This window comes from Mus caroli, unplaced genomic scaffold (assembly GCF_978045245.1).
Source record: "Mus caroli unplaced genomic scaffold, Mus_caroli_1 scaffold_14, whole genome shotgun sequence".
Taxonomy (NCBI): Eukaryota; Metazoa; Chordata; class Mammalia; order Rodentia; family Muridae; genus Mus; species Mus caroli.
In genome coordinates this window covers 6,181,829-6,203,709 of record NW_028227269.1, presented here as the reverse complement: position 1 = coordinate 6,203,709, position 21,881 = coordinate 6,181,829, and the positions used below count along the sequence as shown (strand labels likewise).

Genomic DNA, 21,881 nt, shown 5'->3' with positions numbered 1-21,881 from the left:
TCCGTCACTGTATTTTGCTGTTGTCGAGTCAGTTCATGGACAGCATTCAGTTCCAGACTTGGAAGAGAAAAACATGTTTCTCCAGCTGTGTTAAGAATAATCTTCCAAACCCGAAAGCAATTTAAATCCACTTATTCCAGTTCACTGTCCTTCGTGAAACGGTTTGTATATGGACTGTAAGTCCTTTCTGCTTTGTTTTTGCAGAGGGGGAATGCTGGATAACAGGGTTTGGGCACTTTTCTAGCAGCATCTAGATGTGGAGAACAGGAATAATCGAATGATTATTTAAATACCCAAGGTATCACTTAGCCAATGAGAAATGGGCCTCGGATGTGCAAAGCCTAACTTTGGAGAAGATAAAATTTGGTACTCTTTAGCTAGAGCCAGTAAAAGACTAAGGCAACTTTAAGAGGAGGCAGGGCTGATTTTAAGCATCAGAGATTTTGTTTTTCTGAGAAAATAAGAAACTTTTGAGTAATAAAATTGAGCAAAGCAAATGAAACCTTTTTAACAAGTTTTCTTTTTTATACTACATCTGATTCCAAGCACAAGTAAAATAGAGCGACTATGAGCCAAGAGAAAATAAAATTGTATTACTTGATTCTCTGGGTGGACTAGTGTTTAGCTCTCCCAAGGTCAGGACAGCTTGCTTCTTTTTACAAAAGACTGCATAAAAAGGGACCTTTCTGTTTCCATGCAACATTATAAATTCTTTTAATGTTCTTCCCAACAGAGATAAATCATATTGAAAAATGTGAGTGATTATGAAAATAGAGCAACTTTTCATTTCTGGCACCAAACTTAATTTCCTATTCATTCACCTGCGGCAAATATTCTCCATGAATTTTGCCAGATATTATTTACAAACAGGGAATTCCTTTCTCTGCTTCATGAGATCACTTTAAAGGAGAGAGAGAGAGAGAGAGAGAGAGAGAGAAAGGAAAGGAAAGGAAAGGAAAGGAAAGGAAAGGAAAGGAAAGGAAAGGAAAGGAAAGGAAAGGAAAGGAAAGGAAAGGAAAGGAAAGGAAAGGAAAGGAAAGGAAGGGAAGTTAGGGGTGATGTCGGAAGCCACTGAAGCCACAAAGTTCTGTTGGGCTTTGGATGCCCGGCAAATGTGTTTTGTCTCTCTCCAGTGGGGGCAATTTCTACCAAGAACATCGTTCCCACAGCAGCAATAAACCAGTTTTGGAGACCTAAAGATGAGGGTCTGTATCTTTGAATGCCAAACCAGGACAATAAAAACTTAAAACTGTAGAGAGGACACGCTGGCTTTGACTTGCTTTCTCCGGAGTTCTTCCCAGAGCGAAGAGCCTGTTGTTCACTGGCAGAACTCAAAACAGAATTGCTAAGCTTTACATTAGCGCGCTTGTTAGTCTATCACCTCCCTCTCTACGCAGTATTTGGCTTATTCCAAGTATTTGAAAAATGCTGGTGGTGTCAATCGTTATAGCTGTCATCTAGAGACAGAAATTATATTCAACACTTAAATCTTAGCCTATCTCTTTAATGAGTTTTAGAAATAAAAAAGATCAAATGTAGGATGAATTCTTTCCAACTGCTCTCCCATAGGATGGGTGTTTATGTTTAAGCCCAAGGGTCCTGTCTCTCAGCCCATTACCATATGTAAAGTAAGCGAGTTCTCTACACACTGCAGAGAAAATGAGCAGGCGATGTCCCCAGAGGGAAAGAATACTGAGACATGAGATTATGATGCAATTATCTGAAGCCACAGGGGACTGTGGACACGGGCTGGCTACGGAGCATGTGTAGTCTTGTTTTATTAGGTGTCACAGCAGTGAGTGCCTGTGGACGAGGAAGAGGCAGGCAGAACTGTTTGGAGAGTGAAGCGTTGTCACATCAGTATCTCATTCTCAGGCGAGTCAGCAAAAAAGGCTCTGTCCGGCTTTTGTTTTATTTTTGTTGGTTTTGTTTAAGGGTCTCTATAGTCTAGGCTTAGCGTACTCACAGCAATCCTCCTGCCTCAGACTTTAGAGTGGAAAGTTTTGGTTTTAAGTATTCAGAAAAAGCAAATGTGATATTTTAAGTAGGTGAAGAGCTTGTGACTTGACTGTATTTACCAACAACTTTCCTATAGGCGGGAAAAAAATACAAAGTTGGGAATGGAAATATGTGGTAAAAATAAAACCTTTACTAAAAATAATACATATTGATTTAAATATTTTGCTGAATAGAATACATTTATACACTGGTATCATTTATTTACTCTATTAAGAGATCTATTAAACGTGATCTTTCTTAAAATAAGCATTTTACTTTCACTTCTAAAATTCAGTCTCTTACATATAATCAAAATAGCTCCATGCCTATCTTAGAGCCAATCAAATGCAGATTTAAGGATCTTGAGTTAAAATCTCAAAAAGCTAAAGGTTTCAGTAACTTTTCTTGGCATTTCGTCTTTGTTTTTCTTCTTTGTCTAAAATGGTCTGTTTTAAGCTCAAAACAGCATCTTGAAATCCAGGATTGAGGTCTAGTGCCTTCTTGAAATCTTCCAAAGCTTCGTCAAAATACCCTGTAGCAGAGAATCCCATAGATAGATAGAAAAAAAAAAAAAAAAAAAGTTGAGGATTTCTGTCACTGCACAGTGAAGTCTGAGTATCCATAGTTTCATTTATGAGCTCCCAGAAGGAAGCTGCCTCTCTCAGTGATCTAAGACATCTATCACAGTAGCGCGTGCCCTTACAGAATAAGTGGGTCTAAATCAGGGATGGAGACAGGGGTGCAGAAGCAGTAGCTCCCGTCTAACACACATGAGGCCCTGCGTTCAATCTCTGACAATATAAAAAATAAAACAAATAAAATTAGTGGTGGTTTTTCATCAGATTTTATACAGGCAGCATAGAAATCATCAATTACATCACTTCTTTTACCTAGCTGCAGTAAAGCTGAGAAGTGGGGTTTTCTTTTTTATTGTAAATGAGAAACAGTATCCACAGCCCTTTAACCCAGGCTTCTAAAAGCTTCACTTCCCACTGTCTCCTGCCTTTTCAACTCGAAAGTGTCACTGGCGCCCATCAGTAGGACCTGCATTTGGAGGCTGGGACTGCGCAGGAGCGGGGGGGGGGGGGGGGGGGGGGGGGGGGGGGGGGAGGTGGGTCATCCTTGCTCCTCCATCGGGTCCCATTCTCACTACAGCGCTTTGCTGTGCTCTGTAGGGCCTAGCAAACACCTAAAAACATTCATGAACGCTTCCTTGTTCCTTAGCTCTAAACCTAAATTTCACATAATTGTCAAACTTGATTCCCTCACGACAGCTGATCGCTCTGAAGCAACAGAATTCAGTCCATGAGAAGAGTAAAAAATAAAAAAGTGAAAAACCAAACCGCCTTACCCAGCCTGTAGCGTATCAGGCCTCTGTTATAATAGGGAACTTCAAAGCTGGGCAGGATTTCTATGGCAGATGTGTAGTCGTCCATGGCTTCATAAAAATCAACGCTCAAGTACTTGGTTTGCCCCCTGTTGTTATATGCAGTGGCCAAATCCTCAGGGCTACATTTGCTTTAAACAAAAAGTTCACATTAAAATAACATTGTTAAACCCCCTCGCTTCCACTTCCATGCTCTTTGGGGTACCATCAAACTCCATAGCTACACCACGCTGTGTGGAGGCTGAAATGGCAAGCTGAAGAAACGGTGCGTGTGGAAACAGAAATCAAGTTCTGTGGAAGACCATCGGCGACTTTCGTGGGGCTACAACACAGCGTGGATTTTAAAGTACATGGAATGTTATTAGAGTCTTCAACGCCCTTGCTCTCTGCCAACATGTTCTGCTGGATACTAAAACGGTTGCTGACTATTTTCAGAGCACACTCGGGGGAGGAGGTGCATACTAAGCCAGGAGTGCCTGCCCAGGTGCCAGTGCGCTACAGAAATGTCACAGACGCTTACTACTTCACTCTAAATGGTCTTCAAACAATGAGGTCTGAAGTCATTTTCCACCCGTAAAGAAACACTGTTAGGTAGGCAGTAGTTAGCATAGCTGTAATGGTCCTGAGAGGCCTGACACCCAGCAGCCGGGAGCCACCATCAGGACAAAGCCTCTTCCCTCCCACCGCCTATGACAACTTAGCTTCGCTGCTCCCAGCCAGAGGTGTTACCATCTTCCTTCTTCCTTCCCTTTTTTCCCCCAGAGTCAAACTGAGGAACTACATACTCCGCCCCTCTCTCCTTTGCTATACCCCACAGTACAAAGCATAACCCTCAGACAATACTGGTAATGGCAGTAACTTTTTTTTTTAATGTCTTATTGTACGTGTGTGAGAGCACAGATGCCACAGCGGGTAGAGTTCAGTTAGAACTCTGTGACGTCAGTTCTGTCTTTTCACCATGCCATGGGCTCCAGGAATGGAACTCAGTTGCAGGTTGGCATAGCAATTGCCTGTGGCTGAGGAGCCGCACCCCTGAGCCATCGCTGGTTTTCTTGGCATATTAATCCTTGACAACCCAGAGAAAGACCATGACTATTGTAGCACATGGAGGTGCTTGCACTTTATTGGGAAGGGGCATTATTTGATTATTCCAGTTTTTTGACACAGGGTCTCACTCTGTAACATTGGCTGGCCTGGGACTCAGTGTGTAGGGCAGGCTGGCCTCTGCCTCCCGAGTGCTCGAATCAAAGCCTATAACACCACACCCACATGGTCCTACAGTTTAGACTTCATAATAGTAGGGAGGAACTGTTGTAGCTTAGAAATTTTGTTTTGTCAGCTCTGAGAAAGATGGACAAAGGATACCTCTGAAGGCCACTAACTCAGTGTTAAAGGCTCACAAACAGGAGGCTGTAGCAGGTATTAGGACATCAGCTGAACTGCTATCCCAGACTGAAGGAAACACACCCCAGGACTTCAGCAAAACTTTCATTATTCATTCCCTCAGGTTTCAAAGCTTTGTTATGAAGTCTTATCCTTGGATAATCTTAGAATGTTAGATTTCATTAAGACAAATTCTAAAATATTACTTTCCATGAAGGTAGACATTTTACTTACAATCTTAAAGACACAGGCAAGGGCTACAGAGATGGTTCAACAGTTAAAAGCCCTTGCTGCTCTTCCAAAGGGCCCAGGTTCAATACAGAGCATCCACACTGTGGTTCACAAACATGTGTAACTCCAGTTCCAGAGAAATTAATGCCCTCTCCTGGCCTCTGTGGGCACTGTATGCATCTGGTCACAGATAGATATGTATGCAAACATTCATAAGTATTTTGAAGAAAGCTTTAAAGAGAGACAGAGAAGGACAGAGACAGACAGGCTGATACCATTGACTTTCATTGTTAAAGTACTGATTTTTTAAACATAGTATTTTTTCTTTGAGTTTTTATTAATTGTACTGTGTAAGGTGCTACCACATGCATGGAGAAGTCAGGGAAGGAATGGCTCTCCAGAGTGGCTCTCTGCTCCCTTCGGCTTTACAAACATCCCAGGACTGGGCTGAGGTCATAAGGCTTGTGTGGCAGGCACCTTTACTCATTAGGCCCCTAGAAAGCAGTCAGTACTATTCAGAATTAGTCACCAACCCAATATTTAAAAAAATAAAATGAAACTTTCAAAGACATGTGTAAGGGGAAACGTGGAACTGGTAGACTTCACGATTTGAACTCTACCAGAGAAAGGTGCAAGGGATGCAGTACTGCTGAAACTGCAGCGTGGGCTTGCAGCCAGGCTGCACGTCTAGGGCAGAGATTGCCTCGCTGTGGTGGACATGGGTTCCTGGGCTGACATGCGCAAATGAGAAAGAAGCAGCAGCTCATGTACCATCCTCATACCTGCGGCTAATTGTTCCTGATTCCTGACACTTCCTAAAGAAGCCCATTAGAGGCTAAAGGAAGTCTCCTGTGTTGGCTAGCCTTTTTATCAGGAGTGGTGGTGGAAATGAGAGAGAGATGGTAACATCACTCTACCATCTATGTGGAATTTTCTATTAGCAAATGTCAGCCACAAACAGGATGCCAATCAACACCCTTCTCCCACCCCCAAGGCTCAGGGAAATGAGAAGAGCCTGGGGCTAGGGCAAAAACCGAGAGACAGTGTCTTCCAGGCATTGCAGGGGCACTGTGCTCATAAAGTCACAGCTATGGTTGCCTGCACAGGACCTGCGCGAGATCAAGTCAGTAAACACTCCATGGAGCTGGGTGGGAGAGGGTATCCTAGAGGAGCTACGAACAGTTAAGGGAGTCTGAGGAAGGGAGGGAGGGTTAGCTTTCTTAAGGGTGTGGCCCTGGTAGGTCAAACACTCTCCTGGATGGCCTCATACATATCTATGAATAACTGGGGCAGCACAAAATGGGACTTAGTAACTTTCAAAAAAAAAAAAAAAAAGAGGGGGAAGGGAAGTGGGGGTAGAGTCGAGAGGAATTAAGGTGAGTAGTGGGAGGTGAGGATTATCAAAGACAAAAGCACTGTATTAAAAAAAAAGAAATTTCTGTTAACTTTTTTGATAATGTAGTACTAAAATGAAAAAACAATTTTGCCTCTCTGGCTTACTTCCATTTAAGTCTTACAAACAAGTAAGAATGCAGTCTTGCAGTCTACTATAAAGATCTTCCAGGACCGGAACTACTCGCTTGTAATCTCAGCACTTGGGAGGCACAGGTGGATCTCTGAATTCAAGGGCAGCCTTATATGTAGAGGGAGTTTCATGACAGCTGGGGCTGTCATGAAAAAACAACAAGAAAACAAACAAAAAAAAAAAAAAGAGAGAGAGAGAGAGAGAAGAAAACAATTCCCAGTTTCTCTGTGTTCACTCCACACATTACATAAGCACAACAAAGGCAAAGCTTGAAGTAACTAAGGCTATATGTGCAGGCATTAACACAGAAGATAACCAGGCTGCGAACATCACAAAGAGTAAAAGACTTCAATCTATTACAGTGGAATTGTGAACCTGCAGAATTGGATGGCGTCTCCAGGTTTAACGACCAATTCGCAACCAATACAGAGACATTGGGACAAACAATACGGAGGGACTGGGAGTTAGACTCCCTGAGACTAGATAATAAATATAGTGAACTTCCAACCTGGCCTGCTTCTTCCTGACCTGGCTGACCGGAAACAAAAACCCGGCAGCCTAAAAAGGCTTTTCTACTTTTTTTTCACCAATAGAGCCCCCACCCCACCCCCGCTGATGGCTCTGCTATGTTACTACTACACAAGTTCAAAGCTGGATCGGACATGCTTAGAGCAAAGCTGAGGACCTATCCCAGGCGCTCTGTGCTCAAACTGACCAACCCTCAGTCCCTTAAACCCTCAAGGGAGTGGATCTGAGGGTTCCTGAAATCCTCTTCCGCTTTGCCGAGGGTTTTGTCTGTTTGCCCACTCAAGTTTTCTCACCCCTAGGAAACCTTTCCTTATTAGCGGATTCTCTCACAAGCTGTACTTAGTCGTAGCACCCTCCTCCTCCGCCGCCGCTGCTACCCGCCTGGCTTGAATTTTACTGCCTTTTAATCCCTTAACTGGCAGAAAACAGAATGCAACCAAGAACCCTACGTGTCAAAATTTTAGAATTATCAGATTTTGACTCGACCTACAACCCCGTTTTCTCAAGACTTAAAGCGGAGTGAGAATAGAGGGGTCAGAGGTGCACATCTTGATAAGCTGCTCGAACTCAAACATCAAAGTAACAAAGAACTGTACTGGGCAATAAACGTTTCATCGCTGGCTGGATATTCTACGGAAAGGACTCTTGTGATGTTCTAGCGGTGTGACATTAACAACCCTTAACTTAGGAGTGTGCTGTGACGTCGTGGTAAACACTAACAGGACACTAGCTGGGTGCAGCGACTGTGCTTAGCTTAAGCGGGTGCTGAACCCGGAACCTTTGCGTCCGGAACACAAAGGCGTCGCTGTGGTTCTGAGGACGACCACCTTCCCTGCCCAGAACCTCGGCTTCCTGCCGCCTGGGCCTCTGCGGAGACCAAGGCGTCCCCTCCCCGAAGGACAGGACTCAGAAGGGATCTTTTCTGGGGAAACCAAGCGGCAGCCCAGGACTCCGCGGTCCGCGCGTGGCTCGGGGACCACCCACGCGCCCAGCCCGCTCTCGCGATAGTTACCTCCCGTGACGCGCGCACTGGCCAATGAAGGCGGAGTACAGCTCCCGGGCCTCGGCAAACTCGCCCCTGGAGAAGCGAGCCTGCGCCGTGGCCAGGGCGGCCGAGCTCTCTCCACCCTCTCGGCCCGGCCGCACGGCCATGACCGCCTCGCCCGGGTGGAAGCGGAACCACAGCTACCGCTCACGGGTCTTCGTTGGCTAAAGGAAACGCGCCGCTACAGAATGAGAACGTTTGTCCTGTTTGAGGACCCGTAGTATCGCGAGACAACTGGTAGCGCCTGACGACGTTCGCGGGAAATTAAGAGAATTTAAATCTTTGTGATATGTGTATACATATATAGATTAGATAGATGATAGATTAGATTAGGTTAGATTAGATGCATGGATGGATGATAGGTAGGTAGGTAGGTAGATAGATAGATAGATAGATAGATAGATAGATAGATAGATAGATAGATAGATAGCAGTGCCCATGGCCCGGCGGTGGTGGCGCGCATATATCCAGGCAGAATGCTGTATACATAGTAAATAAAGAAGTCTTTTTAAAAAAATTTTTTGAGAAAGTAATTATAGAAGCAGACAGTAGAGGGCAACATAATATTGCTGTTTTCATTTTAGATACCCAAAATAAGCGTCTAGAGCTATGGCAACAGAGTTAATACTCTGTTACTTTGAAACAAATTTGTCCTTGTTTCTGAGTGTGAACTTTCTGTAGTCTCTATGGTAACAATTCTCACAATTCTCTGCCACTTCAGTCACTGTATATTTTCCTAAAAAGACTGTTAGCTTTTTCTCCCATGTGATATATATTCTGTGTATGTCTCTGTGTGTGTCCGAGGATGTGTCTGTGGATGTGAAGACAATGCAAATGTCACATTTCCATACATTATAGTGGAAGGAAACATGGGATAAACGTCATTTTTTTCCCTTCAGAATTTAATTGTTTTCATGTTTATTTCAAATAATGTCTCAGAAAAACTTATGATCTGAGCTCTGAGAATACAGAAAAGTGATTTTTTTTGTTTTGTTTTGTTTTTTCGAGACAGGGTTTCTCTGTGTAGCCCTGGCTGTCCTGGAACTCACTCTGTAGACCAGGCTGGCCTCGAACTCAGAAATCTGCCTACCTCTGCCTCCCAAGTGCTGGGATTAAAGGCATGTGCCACCACTGCCTGGCCAGAAAAGTGATCTTAAAGTACATTTCAGCAAAATATAATGAGCTGTGTATGGCAGATGAGAGAGGTCGGCAGTGCCTGTGCAGGTGCACTGCTTACCAGAATGCTGGGACTAGCCACACTAGTGCATGCTGTGCCTGCGGGGGCCACATTTAGGCCACCATGGCATAGCTCGGGATAAGCTTGATGATAAGTAACAACAGCATTACTCAAAATCAGTTAATTCATGTTTACTAAAAACAAAAGGGACCAAAGGCTTCCTCTTGAATGAGGCGTATAGTCCTTAAAACTTCAAATAATAAAAAGTCTTAAAATTCCATTTCCTCATTTATGAACATACAGAAATTTAACCTTAAGTAGAAACAGAGCTCATGTCCTAAGCCGCTGCTGAGCCTCCCTGAACCCAGGTCATGTCCATTCTCTGCTTCAAGGCAGCCCCTCCCTCCCTCTGCCATCCCCAGCTACCTCCCAAGGGGTCTCTAACCAACTGGTAACCTTGGCAAGAGAGAACTAGTTCTGTGGTAATTCGCCACAAACTATAATTTATATAAATGGTAAATGAACAGACAGGAACGACAAACATTAGTTCACATCTGTAAGGCTTATGTGAAAATAATCAAACTGTCTCTTAGTTACACTGTGATGTATGGATTATCTTTTTTTCCAGTACTGACAGTGGAGCCAGGACCTGTGCAGGCTTGGAATGCAGGCTACCACTGAGCACATGCCAGCCCTCCCTTTTATTTTCTTTTGTAAGATATATTTTATACAAAAATACAACTAGCAGATGATGAAATCGATTTTCATATGGCTCCTTAGGAAATCAAGCAGTATGACATATCCAGGTGCAGAGAAGTGTGCGTGCTTCAAGCACTGAACAGTTGAGATTCTCCTTTCCTTTATTCTACCGAACTGTGGCACAGAGGGCAGAAGTTATAGTTACTGATCTCCTGAGCAAGGACATAGTGCTTGCAGACTTTGCACACCCAGAATTGATACTCAATGATTGGGCTTCCGGTGGCAATACAGGTCGGCAGTTTGCCTTCCCCACTGTAAAAATAAGAGAGAAAACAATTAGACTTTAAAAATACGTGATTAGTCTGTCTACTCTACTTTAAATACTGAAGAATGAAAATTTCCAAGTCAAATTTCAAATAAAATACTTTTGATTTTTTTAATAAAAACTTTTCTTTAAATGAATATAGCTTTACTACACTCATGTAGGATAATAATATTAATCAATTTTAATATTAACATAAACTCCTTAAAAATTAGTGTTTTATACTATCCAAGCTTCAGGTAAATGGCATTTGGTTATGATGCACCTACCCTTCAAGAAGGCTGTTTAACTCAGACTTCCTGTTGTCTTTTGGCGTGTGTTTGGTGAAGATTTCCAGAGCCAGGTCTTCATATTGCTGTTTCTGTTCTGCACTGAGTGTCTCTAAAGATTCCAGTTTAATAAAAGCTTTTGAACAGGTACCAAAAGCTCTGCTTGCACAAGCACAGAGTGCTAACAGAGAGTAGATCTCAACTGAGGGAATGATGTCTTCATAGTCTCTCAGGTGAAGAGCTGGAAAAGACAAGTACAGTGTGAACGTGTGAAACAGGACCCACAGGCGCTGTTCTAGCTTAACCTACACAAGCCTTAATAAATGTAAGGCAATGCTGAGGGGTGGGAGCCCCAGCGGAGGAGGCAGAGTTCATAACCCCATTATGAGAGTGAAGTCACACTACAATGACGCACGCAGCCATGCTCACTGCAGACTGAATGGTTTCCATACTGAAATGTGTGCTTTTGTTCCATTTGATCCAGTCATTTCTGTGGTGTTCCAGACAAGGTGAACTAATACTGTATTAGCTGTAATTCTCAAGGTAATGGTTTCTGCTCACAAAGAACAAACAGTGTAGCATGAAGCTCTCTGTGTTCTTTGTCCCACTGAGGTAACAGGACAACCGAGTACAAATGAGCTTCCCACTGCCAGCCCAGACCATTTATTTTGACGGCTGCTACATCTTATCTGGAATCCTTCTGCAATAGAGATAGCATCTTTTCTTTAATACACTGCAGAATTAGCATTGGATTTGTCATCAATTTGTATGCCTTTCCTCTCTAGACTCTGAAAAATTTTTTTAATTCCTTCTAGTAGTAAAATATAATAAAACCAATGGAACAACGTATCCATTGCATCTTCTTGTTAGAGTTCCACTGGTTGATTCTGAGGTCAAAGGTTGACAAGAAGTTGAATGGAAGAGTTTTATTTTAAAACAGACATTCATTCAGCTATAATAACCAAGACCCTCTAGTTCTACCTTTGGAGCCCAGCATTTTCATGGTAGAAGTTGCAAGGCTCATACTATTTCTTATCATTTTATACTAAAACACAGAGAGGAAGTGTATGGACCTCCCCAGCCAACGGGGGAAGAATCTCAGAAGTGTGTTTTCTTTTAGCCTCAGTCTAGAAATGGAGCATGACTGTGTAAACTATTTGAGCTGCACTATGTCACATTAATTTAAATTAAATGAATTGTTATAAGGTAAGAAATCACAGCTATTTTCTTTATATAACTGACAGTCAATTGGAAAACCTTTTTACAGTCCTATTACTAATGACAATAAAAATAAGAATAAACTCTAAAAGAAACATTTGGAACATACCAGAAGTAAACTACAAATCTTTATGGAAAACAAAACAGATACAGCAATGGTTGATATTTCTGGATGAGAAAATTCATTATTGACATATTAGTGATCTCATCTTGGTAAATTAACATAGTTCTAATCAAAAGTCCAATAAGACCTCATTTTAATTTCCTCATCCTCAGAAAGATTATGAGTTCATCTGGCTGGACAAATACAAAAGGATAGGATACCTAAAAATCATTTTAGAAAAAGGACACTGGAAAACTTAAATATTAAATAAAATGTAAGTAAGTGGGGGGGCTGGAGACAAAACTCAGTGGTTTAGAAACACTTGAAGCTTGTTCCAGAGCCCCTGAGTTTGGTTCCTAGCACCCATTTTCAGTGTTCAGAACCACCTGTACCTGCAGCTCCAGGAGACCTGACATAGTCTCTGGCCTCTGTTGACACCTGCACTCAAATGGCTTACACCACACAGACACACCAGTAATAATAACAGACTATAGGTGAGAAGAGGACAGCACTGGCACAGAAATACAGGGATGGAATGAGGAGTACATCTGTCTGAAGCTCAGTGGTGCTCGTGCCTTTAATTTACAGCACTTGGCAGGCAGAAGCACTGCAAGTTCGAGGCCAGCCTACAATACATAATGAAAATGAAAAACTGTTTCATCGCACAGAGAGAGAATTAATGTGGTTTTTTTCTAATTAAAAAGAGAAAGTTTACTTGAATGTACACAATGGTTATCTGAGTTACAAAAGTATTTTATGCCATTATTTTGTCCTTTTGTACTTTTCTATTTTGGTTAAAATTACTAAAAAAAAAAATCACCCTATGAAAAAAGATAAATACTACAGAAGTGTGTATGACATGGAAACACCTTTCAGCACTATTAAGGCACGTCCAAGCAGGTCTGTTACAGTTCCCAGTACACTGCAAGAAGTGCCGAGCGTGCCTACGGACACAGGCACTGTCCTCTGTACCTCTAAAGACTGGGCTAGGCAGTAAGGGTTTGGCTTTGAACAAAAAGCATATGAATACAAAAAACAAATAGGAACCTGTTATTATCTAAAGTATCTGATATTTCTGTGAACTACTGTGTATTATGTTTTTTAAAAAGTGGGGGGAAATTTCAAAAAGAAGAATGCACAGAATAAACTGTATATTCATAATCTTGACACATATAGACAAAAGCATAGGGGAAATATTAAAATTAATATAAAGACAAAGAAGCTAGCTCTCCCTATTCATGTGACCATCTTCAGATGTTCTGCAAACATTCCATGACATACCTACCTGTCTTCAATGCAGTGTCAACGTAGCCCTCGTAGAGCTGCCGCTGAGCGAGTATAAAGAAATGGTAGGCCTCCGCTCCTCTCCAGGCGTTATCTGTGAACCGACTAGTTGTAGAGAGAACCTCCTCTTCTAGCAAGCCAGCCAAAGCAGAAGTGGCCTGGGAGAAAAAAGCCAGTGCACTCCGTCAGCCCGCAGACACCACAGCCTCATCCATGGAGCTTAACAGCGCTAACATTAGGAAGGTTAGGTCTGGAACTGTGAGGCAGCCACACAGCTTCACATAGTTTACCATCTCTCTGTCAGCACAAAGTTAAGTTTTCTATCATAGTTCAGTTTTCTAAATTGTTAATATCAAAGTTTAAAATAGAACCAATTAAACTTTAAGTCAATGTGAAATTTACAGTAAAATAGATTTATATTCTAAGAAAGTTTTTTTTAACTCTTTGATTAAAAATGGAGAACTTACTAGGCAAGTAAACACTTTTAACAAAAAATAATTAAAGCATCCAAGAAACTGGTCTTAAAGAATAATAACAGTTCTCCATATTTCCAAGCAGAACATTTTAAATCTGCATACTTATTCTGAATGAGGCATTACTGTTTGTTAAGCCCCTTAAAAGACATAAACACTGGCCTACAAATGAAAGAGCTTCTCCAGGAAGAGCAGTTATGGTGACCTGATGTTGCTACGTGGGTGGCATGAATGTCCTAGTCACCTCGGAGTTCTTGCCTTTAACTTTGCCGCGCTGGGCGTTTTTCATCTGCTCGTGATACTGCTCGATGAGCAGGGCCGACAGCACGTAGAGCTTCTTCACACGCAGGGGCTTCGTCCTTTTCTTCGCCTCTTCATCTGCAATCTAAACATTTCAGACCATTGGCAAGAAACTTATTTTTTGTTTGTTTGGTTTTTGGTTTTTTTTTTGGGGGGGGGGCGGTTTGAGACAGGGTTTCTCTGCACAGTCCTGGCTGTCCTGGAACTCACTCTGTAGACCAGGCTGGCCTCGAACTCAGAGATCCACCTGTCTCTGCCTCCCAAGTGCTGGGATTACAGGCGTGCGCCACCACTGCCCGGCCAAGAAACTTCTTGATGTACATTTGTATAAATAAAATCATGTCTCAGGATTAACAGAAATTTGATTCTTTAAAAGAGGAGGAAGAGGGGCAGAGTGGAATACAAATGTAAAATGTAATTATGTTTCAGATTTTAAAAGCCATGGTCTTTTCTTTGGAATTTAGTCACTTGAACAGAAACTAACAGTCCTAAAAGTAACATCTAATTGAAAAATTAACTAAATCAGAGTGGAGAAAGTAGTGTGTCCTTTAGAAGTTTAAATTTAAATGATTTTGAGAAAATTATTAAATCAAGCAAGAAAAGAGAACAACAGTATAAAAAGTATGTGTATTAAATTAATACTATATTTTGGATATTAAAGGAATATATTATTTTAAAATTTGTACATTTTACAAGGACTTAATTTCAGTTAAAAGAATTTGTTCTTAGCAACCCCCGGAAATTCTTAAATTCTTGCTTAGCTTGAAAAGTTGCTTAGGAACTGGCAGCTTTCTGGCATCCATCATTACCTCGTCAGTAGATGGCAGCGATACACAAGCTGCAGTAAGAAGGGCTTTGCTGGGACAGACACTTGTTTATAGAGAAAACAGAACACTTTTAAAAGCTGTAGAAGATATAAAGCTAATTGTTCAAGGTCTCATTCTGTCGTGGACTTCTCTGGTTTGGTACTGATTATGTACCAAAACATAAACCTATACTCAAATGGCTGTTCTAACTGGATAGAAGTTCATTAAAATGCATAGACTGTGGGGCTACTTAATTTTGGTATGTGATGTTTATTTTATTTGCAAGTTTTTAAGTAATAAACTTAAAATTAAAAAAGCTGTAACTAGAGCAAAGCAAATCTTTAGCAGGACTCTGCATTACCTTATACATCAGTTTAGCTGCATCAAAAAAGTAGCTGGCTTTCCTATAGAGTTCAATGGCATCGAGAGTCTTGTTCTTCTCCAGCAAGTGGGATGCGTACCTCGCTAACAGAGATCCAATCTCCTTCATACTATGACTTTTAGCCAGTTCGACGGCTTTGTTCCACTAGGAAAAGCAATATAATATTCAGTCACCCGAATATTTAAATAACTTACATACTACATCCCGACAATGCAACCGAAGTGTGTAATAAATGGTAACACTACTTCCAATATAGCAAAGCAGTCGACACGCTAAGTGTCTTTGAAATCAGAGCAGTCAAGCGTTTTACAGGCAAGCATTTCAAAGTGACTGCATCATTTCAGAGGCATTTCTTGGATAAGTACATTTGAAAATGAAAGCCTCAAATTTTATAATCATATTAATTTTACAGTTCTCTTGCTGCACATATTGTAAGCTAGAAAAAGAATCTGTTTTTTAGTTTTATCATAAAACAAAACACAGCTTCATTTAAGAAAATATCCTATCGGATATAACATTTATAAATTATCTTTATAAGGCAAACAGATCTTTTAAAACACTTCAAAAAACATACTTAGAAGAATATACTGATAGCCAACCATTTCTGTAACAATCCTGCACTTTGATTTTAGTTAAATTTCAGGATTTTTTAAAATATCAAATACATGTTTTCTATAAAAGAGAAAGGAAATCGATTTGCCAAAATCAATATTGATCAAGTAAGTCGGTTCTTTTTTCAGGCAATGAATGGCCATTAACCTGGTCCTTTCTGAGAAACAAAACCCAACCCTAACAAAATGCAAATAATCATGAAATTACCTCCACATAAAAACCTGAACGCACAGATCTGTTCTGTTGGCTAAGCTGTGAGCAGGCCACCCCTTGCGGTACCCCAAGAGGTTAAGTGCTATTCCGTCCTCCACGTAGAATAGCCATGCGCTAGCTCCCTCCCCTCCCGGCCTCACACTGGAGACGAGTTTCTCCTAAGAATCCCTGTGTGGGCACGGTGGCGGCTGTCCGCTCCTCACTTGGTTCAGGTGTACACAGGTGTCCACCGCTGCCTTTGGTTGGTTACACTTCAAGAATGCGCTCACAGCTTGCTCACACATTCCAACTCTCACAAACATCTGGGCTATTTCCTGTAAGCAGCAAACACTGTTATCAGATTTCACAGACCCAGGCAATCACTTAGATTTTAATTTATCAAAACTCCACAGGGACATGTGAACACTAGCTGGTGGGGACCCCTGAACACTACATCTGTAGTCAGAGTGATTTTTCTTTCTATCAGGAGGCTGCAAGTCAGGATGGATGTCACAGTGTCTACTTCATAGATCTAGCTCTTCAATGGCTCAGGCCCTAAAGACACTGCCCTGCTTCCCTCCTTCAGCCTGAGGTGAGGATCATTGCTGTAAGTACAAAACCAGCCTGAGCTACACAGTGAGACTGTCTTGGAAAAGAAAGAAAAGGGGGGAAAAAGAAAGCATGCATCCTGGTGGGTAGTGTTAAAAATGATGATGATGATGATGGTGGTGGTGGTGGTGATGATGATGGTGGTGGTGGTGGTGATGATGATGGTGGTGGTGGTGGTGATGATGATGGTGGTGGTGGTGGTGATGATGATGGTGGTGGTGGTGGTGATGATGATGGTGGTGGTGGTGGTGATGATGATGATGATGGTGGTGGTGGTGGTGGTGATGATGATGGTGGTGGTGGTGGTGATGATGATGGTGGTGGTGGTGGTGGTGATGATGATGGTGGTGGTGGTGGTGGTGATGATGAGATATGTACCAAGAAACTATTGTGTTCAAGCTCCCAATCTTATTAAGAACTACCCAGGACTTGGGGTGAGTGAGGCTCAGTTGGTAGACTATTGCCTGGCAATTTGACCCCCAGTACTACAGAAACTGGCAATGTGATACATCCCCAGCACTAGAGGCAGAAGCATCAAAAGTTCAAGGTCACCCATGGCTGCATAGTGAGTTCAAGGCAGCTACACGTGACAAACAAATTTAAGAAATGCCTCATGGTCCACATCTCTAACCACAATCAAACAACAAGGGGGGGGGGAGATAGAGAGAAAGAGGGAGAGGGGTGGGGAGGGAGAGAAAGGCGAATGCTGGGGTGGGGGACAGTTTAATGGTCAAGTGGCAGTTTTGAATCCTAACATGGCGAAAGTCAAGAAGGAAAACAGAAATGCTGCCTTCATCAGTTTTAGAAGCTTCCTCAGCAGGTAGCTGAGGCCGGGACACCCGCCACCGCCACCACGAACCTTACTGCCATCCTTTTGTCTCTTTCAACATTACTGGAGTTTTCTCTCCCTATCGATCCATCCTCAAAAATACTGAGGGTGGATGTGCTAGTGAAATGGCTCAGTGGCTAAGCGCTGTCTGCTCAGATTCCCAATGTCCAGAGACTCACAACCACCTTTAACTGCAGTCTCAGGCGATCCACCCTCCTCTGGTCTCTGTGAGCACTGCATGCATGTGGGACACAAGTCATTACACGCAGGCAAAACAACCACACATGTAACAAATAAATAAATAAATAAATTTTGGATATATAAATACATATGTTGTGCCCAGCTGCATTTTCAAACATAATGCCTATACTTTTCTTATAAAGTAATACATTCTAATTAAAAAATAAAACATAAAAAGCACAAAAACTAAAATTGCTCAAAATTTTGTGACCTATAAAAAAACCTCTCCCGATACTCTGGCATTGTTGTGCAGCCTGTGTCTGTCCCCTGCAACGTTAATAACAGAAGGGCCCACACAGGCTGTGCTCTGGTGAGGTGCTAAGCATCTCGGTGATCTCTCACTCTCTGCAACTCAGGCATCCTCTAACACTGCACACTGATTTCAAAACACAACGTAAGCATCGCCTCATGTCTAAGAAACTATGAAATTATAGATTAATTTTCAGTTTTTGTTGCTGCAAAGGATATTTTCTGACTAAAAATGAATATTTTATAAATAACTCAACACCAAAAACTAAAATTTGGAATACTTACTGGAAGCAACTTATGGTTTTCTGGCAGTGAATTGGCAAGAGTCTCTAACCCCTCATAATCTTCTAGCATGTAATAGCATTCGGCTAGGCGCTCCTGGTTCCTGCCTTTTACATAATATTGCACAGCATTCTGCCTATGGGTGGAAAAAAACTTCACAATCAGTATGTGAGTCTCTAGATAAACAAGAACTTCCATAAAAATATCCTCTCATTAGGATATATTTCTGTTACTTTATCATTTTGAGTTATACAATACTGAAAGGGGTGGTTCTGATGCTAAACTCCTGTTCCCCAATTGGTTCTTGATCTGTCAGTAAAGAAAGCCATGGGTCAATGGGTAGGTGGGTATAATAGGGACTTCCAGGTCCTGGGAGCACGCAGGGGACTCAAGGAAAGAGAATGGAGTTCACATGCTTTGGAGAGAAGAGAACCAAGAAACCATGTGAGATCTCAAAACGAAGTGGCCACAAAGGCCACTCCTATAGGAAGGTGGTCAGAGGAGTTTAGCAATTGAAGTTTAGGGCAGATGGGAGAGACGGAGATATGAAATGGATAAGGGCACATTTTTCTAGGTGGGGGATAGCAGCACCCAGCAACTGTGCCAAAAGGCAAGTAGAGAAGGAGCAGACTGTGTGTGTGTCTTCTGTCGGAGGACTCAAGGGAAGCCGGGTGGGGCTGGGAGAGAGGTCACCTCCCAGAGGAAAGGCAAGTACAGGGTAAAACTACACGCAACACAATACTTTTAAAACAGGCAATTTTTTAAGATCTAAAGAAAATGAAGGATATTCTACCTGTAATATTCTTTGGATGCTCTCACATATACAATATCATATAAGTACTTGTATCACTGACATAAATGATAAGCATATGAATCCCAATGAAAACTTAAGAATAAAGCAATGCTTTCTGAAAACAATCTATAACAAAACAAGTATATATAAAATAATTTACTATGATCAGAAAATAAATCATATATAACTGTAGAAGTCTTGTGTAGTGTGCATCACATTTCAGTAAAGCACTGATGGCTGGTTAACAAAGGCAGGAAGCAGAAGGTGGGAGTCCTGGCAGCGAGAGGGGAACTGGGAGACAGGCAAGAGAAGAGTCACACCGGACTCCAAGTAGATGGATTATGAAACTGAGAAGAGGCCGGGCGTGGTGGCCGCACGCACGCCTTTAATCCCAGCACGTGGGAGGCAGAGGCAGGCGGATTTCTGAGTTCAAGGGCAGCCTGGTCTACAGAGTGAGTTCCAGGACAGCCAGGGCTACACAGAGAAACCCTGTCTCGAAAACCAAAAAAAAAAAAAAAAAAAAAAAAAAAGAAAGAAAAGAAAAGAAAAAGGAAACTGAGGAGAGGTAATCAGCCACATGGCAGACACAGAACAGAATAAACAGGTTATGTAAGCTAGGAGCTAGTCAGGGAACCAGCCCTAGTTTAAAGCCTTGTTAATAAATAATAAGCTTCCAAGCCATTATTCAGGGGCTGGGGCACAGGTGGAAAAGCTCATGGTTACATATCCTAGGTTGTCATCTCAAAAACAGTGGGATGCCTTCTAAAGCTAGGTGTAAGATCCATGTGTGTAGGTGGCAGAGTTATACTGTGCTCATCTCTCAGGTCAAAAATGTCCTGCATCCAGAGAGCAAACGCATTACCCAGACATTTGAATTTTAGGATTTAGGAGGAGGGCCTTCACTCTGACAACACTATTTCCTGGAGAAGCCCTCTGGGCAGCAATAACTCTAAGTATGCAAGAATGCACCAGGCATCCAGGGAGCTCACACACCACTTCTGCCGGTCAGCAAAGTACTCTCCAATGGCATTGTTAGCTTGTTCAAGGAGACTGTCGTCTGCATCACCAGATCCAGTTTTCAGGAGCTGCAGTACTCTGAACCAGTCCCCCAATTTCATTCTGAGACCAATAGCGAGGTCCCTACAAAAAAAAGTATTCATTCACTCATTTATCATGAATCCACTCTATAATATTTGTCAGTTGCCTGCTCTGTACTAGACACAGTTCTAGGTGCTTGGAGTAGGTCCAAGCACTCTGGAAACAGCCTGACCAAAAAGAGGCAGCTGAGACAGAGCAGCAGAAGTTATAGTTTGAAGGTGTGTCCTCTCAAAACTTCATGTTGAAACTTAATCCCAGTTGTGGTAGCATCAAGACATGTTGCACTTGGGGAACTGAGCAGGCCTCGTCTGTGACGTGGTTAACAGCTCCATGAGTTAGCTGCCTTAGCAGCTCACCAGGGAAAGCTGATGCCCTTTTGCTCTTGTGCCCATGAAAATTCAAGGTGGCATCCTGAAAGCACAGACAAGGCTCCTACCAGACATCAAGTCTGCCTTGGACTTCCCAGCCTCCAGAACTGTGAGAAGCCACCTCTGTCCTTTATAAATTACCCAGGCTAAGGCACTTTTGTCACAGCAATAAAACAAAACAAAACAAAACAACAAACCCACCAGAGTAGAAAGCTGTTTCTGAGCTAGGAGGTAGTGGCGCATGCCTTTCACTCCAGCACTCAGGAGGCAGAGGCAGGCAAATGTGAGTTTGAGGCCAGGCTGGTCTACAGAGAATGTTCCAGGACAGCCAGGGCTATACAGAGAAACCCTGTCTCAAGAAACAACAAAATAAGAGCTGTTTCAAGTCTTATTTTCCTGGATTTCCAACTTGTTGAGCAAACTAATTATCCGCTGAATAATTAGTTCTCTTTTGATTTTGATTTTAGTTCTCTTTTGATTTTGGCTTTATGATTCCCAAGAGAAGAAAATTAAATAATGGCCTCAGTAATTAAAACCCAAATTATGACTATATAATAATTAATAAAAGTCTCCAGTCTCTACAGACCTAGCAACTTTTTTCTTTACCAAATAAACAAAATCTCTGTTGTCATGGATTAACACATGGAAATAGAGCAGGGGGCCGAGTCCTTACACTGTCCTGAAAGCCTGTCACGGCTGCTGCATCTGTGACCCAGCACTGAGTAGCCAGCCCCTGGGCACTCGCTGACCAGCTAGCTAGTCTAGCCAAAACTTCAAGCTCCAGGTGCAATGGCAGACTGTGTCTAAGGTGGAGAACGGTAGTGAAAGACACCAAACACTGACCTCTGGCCTCTACAAATGCACACATGTGCAAACACACACACACACACACACACACAACCTAACCCTAACCCCTAACCCTAACACACACACACACACACACACACACACACACACACATACACACAAAACCTTAAAAATAATAAATAAAAGCAGAGAAGAAAACTTCTTCCAATTTATAAGATATAAATTAATGAGGCATGCAAAATGCCCAAGTTGTATTCCAAAATGAAAATTACTTTCTAAAAGAAACAGTACAAAACATTTAGTCTACTTTATACTCTCCACTTGTAAACATATGAACTGACAACACTTGGGGGGTGGCTGCCTTCATAATTTACCGTCTGTCCATATCTTGATACATCCTTTCGGCATCTTCGAACCTGCCAAAGTAGGCAATAACTTCAGCCTGCTTCATTGACTCGCTCTGCAGATTGCCCAGGAGCTTCACAAACTTGATGCCTTGGTAATCCTTGCAGCGCACAAACGCTTGCTGTGCAGTGTACAGGTCCAGCTTCTGGAGAGCAGCTTCAGCCAGCAGGCGCCTTCGTTTTCAAAAAGACACAGAAAACCTATTACATATGACTAATAAACAAGGCGTGTATAGGATTTAATCAGTAAAACATGGTTAAAAAAAAA

General features: G+C 42.2%; 2 protein-coding genes across 4 annotated transcripts in view; both read right to left on the bottom strand.

Annotated features, from left to right (window-relative positions):
• Positions 1–1,600: 1,600 nt before the first annotated feature.
• Ttc32 (tetratricopeptide repeat domain 32) lies at positions 1,601–8,417 on the bottom strand. Its single transcript, XM_021179547.3, has 3 exons — positions 8,065–8,417; positions 3,350–3,516; positions 1,601–2,530 (listed from the first exon to the last, which is right to left on the bottom strand). Exons 1-3 carry the CDS (start codon positions 8,202–8,204, stop codon positions 2,391–2,393), a joined length of 447 nt encoding a protein of 148 aa, XP_021035206.1. The 5' UTR covers positions 8,205–8,417; the 3' UTR covers positions 1,601–2,390.
• Positions 8,418–8,861: 444 nt separating this feature from the next.
• The window catches only part of Wdr35 (WD repeat domain 35), a 55,442-nt gene continuing 42,422 nt past the window's right edge, over positions 8,862–21,881 (bottom strand). For 2 of the 3 annotated variants that reach the window (XM_021178884.3, XM_021178885.2), the window contains 9 exons: positions 21,584–21,787; positions 19,930–20,076; positions 18,147–18,279; positions 16,159–16,269; positions 15,110–15,274; positions 13,887–14,027; positions 13,171–13,327; positions 10,565–10,805; positions 8,864–10,285 (listed from right to left, as the gene is read on the bottom strand). In XM_021178884.3, the coding sequence (XP_021034543.1) occupies positions 10,135–10,285; positions 10,565–10,805; positions 13,171–13,327; positions 13,887–14,027; positions 15,110–15,274; positions 16,159–16,269; positions 18,147–18,279; positions 19,930–20,076; positions 21,584–21,787 (1,450 nt within the window). In that variant the 3' untranslated portion in view covers positions 8,864–10,134. Of the gene's footprint in view, positions 10,286–10,564; positions 10,806–13,170; positions 13,328–13,886; positions 14,028–15,109; positions 15,275–16,158; positions 16,270–18,146; positions 18,280–19,929; positions 20,077–21,583; positions 21,788–21,881 lie in introns of all 3 variants that reach the window. The other variant, XM_085830196.1, reaches the window with a different exon arrangement.